This window comes from Pelodiscus sinensis, chromosome 19, assembly GCF_049634645.1.
Source record: "Pelodiscus sinensis isolate JC-2024 chromosome 19, ASM4963464v1, whole genome shotgun sequence".
NCBI lineage: Eukaryota > Metazoa > Chordata > Testudines > Trionychidae > Pelodiscus > Pelodiscus sinensis.
The window spans coordinates 9,475,223-9,485,912 of record NC_134729.1 but is presented as its reverse complement, the minus strand read 5'-3'; the positions used below and the strand labels follow the sequence as shown (position 1 = coordinate 9,485,912).

Below are 10,690 nucleotides of genomic sequence, written 5' to 3'. Positions count from 1 at the left end.
CCATGCGGGTGCCCATGGCTGTGCCGCTGACTTAAAGATACAAATTGTCCTCAAATTGGAAATAGTTGTGGGTGAGGACAAAGTCTCAGAGCTCAGCCACCAGGTGTGGATAGCAGTAACCCGTCCTCGTGTGGAATATTGGGTAAAGAGCATCTATGTCTGTGGTGGCCAGCACGGTGTTTTCAGGAGGATCACTGACGTTCTGTCGTGTCCTAGGAAGTCGGTGTGTCTCGACAGTAGCTAGGAGGGCTGGTGGCCTAGGGTCTGAGGAGAGAGTCCACATAACTGGATAATCCTGCTGTACATGTGCCCATGCCTGAGATGATGGGATGTGGGGGGTTTCCAGGTTTGGCACCTCCCCTGGGGGCATTACCAAGGGAGCACCCCAGTGCCAGAGAACTGGGTTCTAGATTCCTCTCTGCCCCAGCTGCTCATTCAGGGCCCTGTTGTGCCAGGCCTTGCACAGCTCCCCCAGTGAGTGACAGCCTCTGGTCCCAAATAGCCAGAGGGACGGTGGGAGGGATGGGAAGAGGGCGTCTGTCAGCAGGGCCAGGCAGTTCCTAGCTGTGTTCCTCTCACTCCAGGTTTGTGGCACCATCCCCCTCGTGACACCGCAAGACTATGTCTGCCCAGGTAGGAGCAGTGTGGGGCTGAGCCGCTGGGGGAAACTGAGGTGGGCAGAAATGCCGGGTAAGGCACTGAGCTGAGAGGGCACAGATGGGGAGGAAGCTGGGGCAATGGGACACGGGGTACTGGGGTAAGTGGAGGCAGCAAGGGGCAGAGTCATGAGAGAAGGGACTAGGTGCAGTGTCAGAGTGGGCTGGAGCCAGGGTCATGGGCTGAGGGGGCAGAGCGGGGGTGCAGGTTGGGGCACGGTCACAGGGTGGAGGTTAGTGCGCTGCCAGGTGGGAGCTGGGGGCAGGGTGACATTGTGGGGGGGGCAGTGGGGTGCCAGGTGGGAGCTGGGGGCAGGGTGACATTGTGGGGGGGGCAGTGGGGTGCCAGGTGGGAGCTGGGGGCAGGGTGACATTGTGGGGGGGCAGTGGGGTGCCAGGTGGGAGCTGGGGGCAGGGTGACATTGTGGGGGGGGGCAGTGGGGTGCCAGGTGGGAGCTGGGGGCAGGGTGACATTGTGGGGGGGCAGTGGGGTGCTAGGTGGGAGCTGGGGGCAGGGTGACATTGTGGGGGGGCAGTGGGGTGCCAGGTGGGAGCTGGGGGCAGGGTGACATTGTGGGGGGGGCAGTGGGGTGCCAGGTGGGAGCTGGGGGCAGGGTGACATTGTGGGGGGGGCAGTGGGGTGCCAGGTGGGAGCTGGGGGCAGGGTGACATTGTGGGGGGGGGCAGTGGGGTGCCAGGTGGGAGCTGGGGGCAGGGTGACATTGTGGGGGGGGGCAGTGGGGTGCCAGGTGGGAGCTGGGGGCAGGGTGACATTGTGGGGGGGCAGTGGGGTGCCAGGTGGGAGCTGGGGGCAGGGTGACATTGTGGGGGGGGGCAGTGGGGTGCCAGGTGGGAGCTGGGGGCAGGGTGACATTGTGGGGGGGGCAGTGGGGTGCCAGGTGGGAGCTGGGGGCAGGGTGACATTGTGGGGGGGGGCAGTGGGGTGCCAGGTGGGAGCTGGGGGCAGGGTGACATTGTGGGGGGGGGCAGTGGGGTGCTAGGTGGGAGCTGGGGGCAGGGTGACATTGTGGGGGGGCAGTGGGGTGCCAGGTGGGAGCTGGGAGTGGGGAATGGACTGTTCTTCTCAACCCTGTGCCCAGGTGACCCTCTCTCAGTCTTGGTCCCCCGACCTCCCTCTTCTGTTTCCCTGCTCAGGTGCTAAAGAGGAGCCGGCCAGGGGGGCCGCGGCGCCCACGTGGGCAACTCCTGTGCTCACTCCGCGCCCTCACCTTGACAGGCCAGCGGTACCAGAGCCTGCCCACCGCCTTCCTGGACGACCAGGATGCCAGCGCCCGGTACGCCAAAGCCAGCCCCATCCGGGCACCCCTCCAGGTGTGTGACCCCCCCAGCGGGTGGGCGTCTCTCTGCCAAGGCGACCACGCCCCCCGCCGGCTCCCTCCCTTAAGCGTTCAAGGGGGAAGAAGGAGACGATACTCTCACATTTCTACCCCCACAACCCTCAACAGCAGGGAAAGCTGCCCCTGTGATCCCCTCACCCCACCCCGTCAACAGCCAGAGTCCTGGCTTCCCACCCCACCTCCCACTATACCCCCCTCCCCTTTCACAGGTCTCTGCCACTGAGCCATGGGGGCGGAGGGGAGTAGGGGGTGGGGTAGGTCTCTGCCACTGAGCCATGGGGTGGGTGGGGGGTCTTCTCAGTGCAGCTGTTTGTACCCTCAACCACCCCCTCCTGCCCCGGCTACCCCCGGCGCTGCTGCCCTGCTCTGTTACAGGCCAATCCTCAGCTCCCCTCATCACCCGCTTCCTTTCACCTCTGCCTCAGGGCTGCTGCCCCCCACGACCAGTTGTGCCCAGCCGCGGGGCCGGGGTGGGCGCCCTGCGTGCCCTGGCAGGAGGGAGTCCTCCCTGCTCCTCTGGAGCCAGGCCAGGGGCTGAGAGCAGCAGGCTCCGAGCAGGGCAGGCCTGGGCCCACCGTGGTCTCTCACTCGGAGCCGGCACCAGAGGCCTTGCACAGCAGGTCCCGTGTCGGCTCCCTCTCCCATGCAGCGGGTGGGCGTCAGACCCGAGCAATGGGCCTGGCGCTGGGGCAGAGCCGTGGGTGCTGGCTCTCAGGGCTGGGGCCTGGCACTGGAGGGGGAGGCCTGGTTCTGAATGGAGAGTCTGGGCCATGGGCTGGCCAAGAGCAGGAGGGACCTGGGGCCTAAGCCAGGTCACTGTGAGGCGGGGGGGCTGGTTCTGGGGCCTGGGCTGGGTCAGTGTGGGGGGGGGAGATTGGTTTTGGGGCCTGGGCCAGGTCACTGTGAAGCCGTGGGGCGGGGGGCTGGTTCTGGGGCAGGCACTGGATGAGGGTCACAGGGTGGGTAGGGGAAATGGGGTGCAGGGTGGGAGCTGGGTGAGAGTGAGGGTATGAGCTTGGGGCACTGACCTGGCCAGCTGCCCCAGCTGCTGGCTCGCACGCGTGCACGCACCCCCCGCACACTCACGCACGCTCATGCGGGTGGCTTTTCTGAGACAATTATCCGGGATAATCTTTATGCAGATTACGAAGATCTGATGGACGAGCAGATTGGACGCCTGTTTATTAAAATATGGATTTGGATCCGGGTGGGCAGAGCAAGGCTGCGGGGGGAGGGAGGCAGGGGGTGGCCCGGGCGGGGAGAGGGCGGGGAGCACTAGCTCTCTATAAATTGCTAACACCGACTGGCACCTGGGGCTTTCACGGTGGGAACAGGCGGGGCAGGGCACCACACCCGGAGGGCTCTGGACACTTGCCTTGGGGTGAGCAGCGGCCGTGGGCAGAGGAGCCGTCAGGGCAGTTTGTGGTCCTGGTTGGCAGCACCAGGCTCAGGATGGCCACAGTGGAAGGCAAAGCCGAGGAGGAGGAGAAAAAGGAGCCATCGCCGGCCTCCAACCCATCCAGTGGGGTGAGTGAGGGACCATGGACGCCAGACCCCTGTGCACTTTAGGAGGCACCCAGCTGCCCCGGGCCTCTGGGGGCTCTGAACGCTCCAGAACCCCCTGGCCTGGGGTTCCAGGGACTGGGTTGGTCAGCAGAGGAGTCCCCAAAGGGTCAGGCCTGATCACGTGAGTCCAGGAGAACGGGCTGCCTGGGATCAGGGAACGGGGTCAAGGGAGGATTGTTGGGGGCATTTGAGAGATTTACAAAGAGAAAATGTTTACACTGTATGGGCTGTGTTGCTATGCTGGCCCCATGCCCACCTCTGCCTGCGCCGTGCCCACCTCTGTGCCATGCCCACCTCTGCCTGCGCCATGCCCACCTCTGCCTGCGCCATGCCCACCTCTGTGCCATGCCCACCTCTGCCTGCGCCATGCCCACCTCTGCCTGCGCCATGCCCACCTCTGCCTGCGCCGTGCCCACCTCAGCCTGCGCCGTGCCCACCTCTGCCTGCGCCGTGCCCACCTCTGTGCCATGCCCACCTCTGCCTGCGCCGTGCCCACCTCTGCCTGCGCCATGCCCACCTCTGTGCCATGCCCACCTCTGCCCACGCCATGCCCACCTCTGCCTGCGCCGTGCCCACCTCTACCCGTGCCATGCCCATCTCGGCCTGCACCGTGCCCACCTCTGTGCCATGCCCACCTCTGCCTGCGCCGTGCCCACCTCTGCCTGCGCCATGCCCACCTCTGTGCCATGCCCACCTCTGCCCACGCCATGCCCACCTCTGCCTGCGCCGTGCCCACCTCTACCCGTGCCATGCCCATCTCGGCCTGCACCGTGCCCACCTCTGTGCCATGCCCACCTCTGCCTGCGCCGTGCCCACCTCTGCCTGCGCCGTGCCCACCTCTGCCTGCGCCATGCCCACCTCTGCCTGCGCCATGCCCACCTCTGCCTGCGCCGTGCCCACCTCTGCCTGCGCCGTGCCCACCTCTGTGCCATGCCCACCTCTGCCTGCGCCATGCCCACCTCTGCCTGCGCCGTGCCCACCTCTGCCTGCGCCGTGCCCACCTCTGTGCCATGCCCACCTCTGCCTGCGCCATGCCCACCTCTGCCTGCGCCATGCCCACCTCTGCCTGCGCCGTGCCCACCTCAGCCTGCGCCGTGCCCACCTCTGTGCCATGCCCACCTCTGCGCCGTGCCCACCTCTGCCTGCGCCATGCCCACCTCTGCCTGCACCGTGCCCACCTCTGCCTGCGCCGTGCCCACCTCAGCCTGCGCCGTGCCCACCTCTGTGCCATGCCCACCTCTGCGCCGTGCCCACCTCTGCCTGCGCCATGCCCACCTCTGCCTGCGCCATGCCCACCTCTGTGCCATGCCCACCTCTGCCTGCACCGTGCCCACCTCTGCCTGTGCAGTGCCCACCTCTGTGCCATGCCCACCTCTGCCTCTGCCGTGCCCACCTCTGCCTGCGCCGTGCCCACCTCTGCCTGCGCCATGCCCACCTCTGTGCCATGCCCACCTCTGCCTGCGCCGTGCCCACCGCTGTGCCATGCCCACCTCTGCCTGTGCCGTGCCCACCTCTGCCTGCGCCATGCCCACCTCTGCCTGCGCCGTGCCCACCTCTGTGCCATGCCCACCTCTGCCTGCGCCGTGCCCACCTCTGTGCCATGCCCACCTCTGCCTGCGCCATGCCCATGTCGGCCTGCGCCGTGCCCACCTCGGCCTGCGCCGTGCCCACCTCTGCTTGCGCCATGCCCATCTCGGCCTGCGCCGTGCCCACCTCTGCTTGCGCCATGCCCACCTCTACACGCGCCGTGCCCACCTCTGCCCGTGCCATGCCCACCTCTGCCTGCGCCGTGCCCACCTCTGCCCGTGCCATGCCCACCTCTGCCCGCGCCGTGCCCACCTCTGCCCGTGCCATGCCCACCTCTGCCCGCGCCGTGCCCACCTCTGCCTGCGCCGTGCCCACCTCTGTGCCATGCCCACCTCTGCCTGCGCCATGCCCACCTCTGCCTGCGCCGTGCCCACCTCAGCCTGCGCCGTGCCCACCTCTGTGCCATGCCCACCTCTGCGCCGTGCCCACCTCTGCCTGCGCCATGCCCACCTCTGCCTGCACCGTGCCCACCTCTGCCTGCGCCGTGCCCACCTCAGCCTGCGCCGTGCCCACCTCTGTGCCATGCCCACCTCTGCGCCGTGCCCACCTCTGCCTGCGCCATGCCCACCTCTGCCTGCACCATGCCCACCTCTGTGCCATGCCCACCTCTGCCTGCACCGTGCCCACCTCTGCCTGTGCAGTGCCCACCTCTGTGCCATGCCCACCTCTGCCTCTGCCGTGCCCACCTCTGCCTGCGCCGTGCCCACCTCTGCCTGCGCCATGCCCACCTCTGTGCCATGCCCACCTCTGCCTGCGCCGTGCCCACCGCTGTGCCATGCCCACCTCTGCCTGTGCCGTGCCCACCTCTGCCTGCGCCATGCCCACCTCTGCCTGCGCCGTGCCCACCTCTGTGCCATGCCCACCTCTGCCTGCGCCATGCCCACCTCTGTGCCATGCCCACCTCTGCCTGCGCCGTGCCCACCTCTGTGCCATGCCCACCTCTGCCTGCGCCGTGCCCACCTCTGTGCCATGCCCACCTCTGCCTGCGCCATGCCCATGTCGGCCTGCGCCGTGCCCACCTCGGCCTGCGCCGTGCCCACCTCTGCTTGCGCCATGCCCATCTCGGCCTGCGCCGTGCCCACCTCTGCTTGCGCCATGCCCACCTCTACACGCGCCGTGCCCACCTCTGCCCGTGCCATGCCCACCTCTGCCTGCGCCGTGCCCACCTCTGCCCGTGCCATGCCCACCTCTGCCCGCGCCGTGCCCACCTCTGCCCGAGCCGTGCCCACCTCTGCCTGCGCCGTGCCCACCTCTGCCCGTGCCATGCCCACCTCTGCCCGCGCCATGCCCACCTCTGCCCGAGCCGTGCCCACCTCTGCCCGCGCCGTGCCCACCTCTGCCCGTGCCGTGCCCACCTCTGCCTGCGCAGTGCCCACCTCTGCCCGTGCCCACCTCTGCCTGCGCCATGCCCACCTCTGTGCCATGCCCACCTCTGTGCCTTGCCCACCTCTGTGCCGTGCCCACCTCTGCCTGCGCCGTGCCCACCTCTGCCTGCGCCATGCCCACCTCTGCCCGCGCCATGCCCACCTCTGCCTGCGCCGTGCCCACCTCTGCCCGCGCCATGCCCACCTCTGCCTGCGCCATGCCCACCTCTGCCCGCGCCATACCCACCTCTGCCTGCGCCGTGCCCACATCTGCCCGCGCCGTGCCCACCTCTGCCTGCGCCGTGGCCACCTCTACCCGCGCCGTGCCCACCTCGGCCTGCGCCATGCCCACCTCTGCCTGCGCCATGCCAACCTCTGCCTGCGCCGTGCCCACCTCGGCCTGCGCCGTGCCCACCTCTGTGCCATGCCCACCTCTGCGCCGTGCCCACCTCTGCCTGCGCCATGCCCACCTCTGCCTGCGCCATGCCCACCTCTGTGCCATGCCCACCTCTGCCTGCACCGTGCCCACCTCTGCCTGTGCAGTGCCCACCTCTGTGCCATGCCCACCTCTGCCTCTGCCGTGCCCACCTCTGCCTGCGCCGTGCCCACCTCTGCCTGCGCCATGCCCACCTCTGTGCCATGCCCACCTCTGCCTGTGCCGTGCCCACCTCTGCCTGCGCCATGCCCACCTCTGCCTGCGCCGTGCCCACCTCTGTGCCATGCCCACCTCTGCCTGCGCCATGCCCACCTCTGTGCCATGCCCACCTCTGCTTGCGCCGTGCCCACCTCTGTGCCATGCCCACCTCTGCCTGCGCCATGCCCATGTCGGCCTGCGCCGTGCCCACCTCGGCCTGCGCCGTGCCCACCTCTGCTTGCGCCGTGCCCATCTCGGCCTGCGCCGTGCCCACCTCTGCTTGCGCCATGCCCACCTCTACACGCGCCGTGCCCACCTCTGCCCGTGCCATGCCCACCTCTGCCTGCGCCGTGCCCACCTCTGCCCGAGCCATGCCCACCTCTGCCCGTGCCATGCCCACCTCTGCCCGCGCCGTGCCCACCTCTGCCCGAGCCATGCCCACCTCTGCCCGCGCCGTGCCCACCTCTGCCCGAGCCGTGCCCACCTCTGCCTGCGCCGTGCCCACCTCTGCCCGTGCCATGCCCACCTCTGCCCGCGCCGTGCCCACCTCTACCCGAGCCGTGCCCACCTCTGCCCGCGCCGTGCCCACCTCTGCCCGTGCCGTGCCCACCTCTGCCTGCGCAGTGCCCACCTCTGCCCGTGCCGTGCCCACCTCTGCCTGCGCCATGCCCACCTCTGTGCCATGCCCACCTCTGTGCCTTGCCCACCTCTGTGCCGTGCCCACCTCGGCCTGCACCATGCCCACCTCTGCCTGCGCCATGCCCACCTCTGTGCCATGCCCACCTCTGTGCCATGCCCACCTCTGCCTGCGCCGTGCCCACCCCTGTGCCGTGCCCACCTCTGCCTGCGCCATGCCCACCCCTGCGCCATGCCCACCTCTGCCCGCGCCATGCCCACCTCTGCCTGCGCCGTGCCCACCTCTGCCCGCGCCATGCCCACCTCTGCCTGCGCCATGCCCACCTCTGCCCGCGCCATACCCACCTCTGCCTGCGCCGTGCCCACATCTGCCCGCGCCGTGCCCACCTCTGCCTGCGCCGTGCCCACCTCTACCCGCGCCGTGCCCACCTCTGCCCGTGCCGTGCCCACCTCTGCCCGTGCCGTGCCCACCTCGGCCTGCGCCGTGCCCACCTCTGCCTGCGCCATGCCCACCTCTGTGCCGTGCCCACCTCGGCCTGCACCATGCCCACCTCTGTGCCGTGCCCACCTCGGCCTGCACCATGCCCACCTCGGCCTGCGCCATGCCCACCTCTGTGCCATGCCCACCTCTGCCTGCGCCGTGCCCACCCCTGTGCCGTGCCCACCTCTGCCTGCACCATGCCCACCCCTGCGCCATGCCCACCTCTGCCTGCGCCTTGCCCACCTCTGCCTGCGCCATGCCCACCTCTGCCCGTGCCATGTCCACCTCTGCCTGCGCCATGCCCACCTCTGCCCGTGCCGTGTCCACCTCTGCCTGCGCCATGCCCACCTCTGCCCGCGCCATGCCCACCTCTGCCCGCGCCGTGCCCACTTCTGCCTGCGCTGTGCCCACCTCTTCCCGCGCCATGCCCACCTCTGCCTGTGCCGTGCCCACCCCTGCGCCGTGCCCACCTCTGCCTGCGCCATGCCCACCTCTGCCCGCGCCGTGCCCACTTCTGCCTGCGCTGTGCCCACCTCTGCCTGCGCCATGCCCACCTCTGTGCCATGCCCACCTCTGTGCTTTGCCCACGTCGGCCTGCACCATGCCCACGTCTGCCTGCGCCATGCCCACCTCTGTGCCATGCCCACCTCTGTGCCATGCCCACCTCTGCCTGCGCCATGCCCACCCCTGCGCCATGCCCACCTCTGCCCGCGCCGTGCCCACTTCTGCCCGCGCCGTGCCCACCTCTGCCTGCGCAGTGCCCACCTCTGCCCGTGCCGTGCCCACCTCTGCCCGTGCCGTGCCCACCTCTGCCTGCGCCGTGCCCACCTCTGCCTGTGCCGTGCCCACCTCTGCCCGTGCCGTGCCCACCTCGTCCTGCGCCGTGCCCACCTCTGTGCCATGCCCACCTCTGTGCCATGCCCACCTCTGCCCGTGCCGTGCCCACCTCTGCCTGCGCCATGCCCACCTCTGCCTGCGCCGTGCCCACCTCTGCCCGCGCCATGCCCACCTCTGCCCGCGCCGTGCCCACCTCTGCCTGCGCCATGCCCACATCTGCCCGCGCCGTGCCCACCTCTGCCTGCGCCGTGCCCACCTCTGCCCGCGCCGTGCCCACCTCTGCCCGTGCCGTGCCCACCTCTGCCTGCGCCATGCCCACCTCTGTGCCATGCCCACCTCTGCCTGCGCCATGCCCACCTCTGTGCCGTGCCCACCTCGGCCTGCACCATGCCCACCTCTGCCTGCGCCATGCCCACCTCTGTGCCATGCCCACCTCTGCCTTCGCCGTGCCCACCCCTGTGCCGTGCCCACCTCTGCCTGCGCCATGCCCACCCCTGCGCCATGCCCACCTCTGCCCGCGCCGTGCCCACCCCTGTGCCGTGCCCACCTCTGCCTGCGCCATGCCCACCCCTGCGCCATGCCCACCTCTGCCTGCGCCGTGCCCACCCCTGTGCCGTGCCCACCTCTGCCTGCGCCATGCCCACCTCTGCCTGCGCCATGCCCACCTCTGCCCGTGCCATGCCCACCTCTGCCCGCACCGTGCCCACCTCTGCCCGTGCCATGCCCACCTCTGCCTGCGCCGTGCCCACCTCTGCCCGCGCCATGCCCACCTCTGCCTGCGCCGTGCCCACCTCTGCCCGTGCCATGCCCACCTCTGCCCACGCCGTGCCCACCTCTGCCCGTGCCGTGCCCACCTCTGCCCGCGCCATGCCCACCTCTGCCCGCGCCGTGCCCACATCTGCCTGCGCTGTGCCCACCTCTTCCCGCGCCATGCCCACCTCTGCCTGTGCCGTGCCCACCCCTGCGCCATGCCCACCTCTGCCTGCGCCATGCCCACCTCTGCCTGTGCCGTGCCCACCTCTGCCCGTGCCGTGCCCACCTCGGCCTGCGCCGTGCCCACCCCTGTGCTCTGCCCACCTTGGCCTGCCCACTCTTTCCCTGTTTCTAGGGCTGCAGACAAAAGGTGTCTCCCTTACCCATCCCCGTTCTTAGCCCTTGTCTATTAACAGTCACCAGCCCAGGAGGCCCACGCTGAGCACACGGTGCCCCCACTGCCCATGAGGCAGACGAGCTTTTCCTGTGTCCCGGCAGGGCCAGGGCGTGTGGGGACTCCAGCTGCTGCAGGGCAGGGCTGGCGGGGGTGGGAGGTGGCAGCTCAGAGCCTGGGGCTGTGTCCTGGAGCTGGCTCCCAAGAACTTCCTTTAGGAGCCCAGTTTATATAGTGACACCTGGGCCCTGCTTAGCTCCACCGGACCAAGCGTCTCACTGATGTCACCAAACCGCTCCGGGCCCCGCCAGCCCAGCGCCGCCTGCTGCAAATCTGGCCGCGTTGGTTATCAAACAGTGAGCGACCCGACCGAGACCGTCCAACCACGGAGCCATGGGGCCGTGGGGTAAAGCAGTCACGGAGC

At 69.5% G+C, this 10,690-nt stretch overlaps 1 protein-coding gene across 3 annotated transcripts in view; it reads left to right on the top strand.

The window, feature by feature from the left end:
• Positions 1 to 580: 580 nt before the first annotated feature.
• The window catches only part of PCP2 (Purkinje cell protein 2), a 36,400-nt gene continuing 26,290 nt past the window's right edge, over positions 581 to 10,690 (top strand). For 2 of the 3 annotated variants that reach the window (XM_025183039.2, XM_014571963.3), the window contains exons 1-2: positions 581 to 633; positions 1,812 to 1,988. In XM_025183039.2, the coding sequence (XP_025038824.2) occupies positions 622 to 633; positions 1,812 to 1,988 (189 nt within the window). In that variant the 5' untranslated portion in view covers positions 581 to 621. Of the gene's footprint in view, positions 634 to 1,811; positions 1,989 to 3,372; positions 3,542 to 10,690 lie in introns of those variants that run through there. The other variant, XM_025183040.2, reaches the window with a different exon arrangement.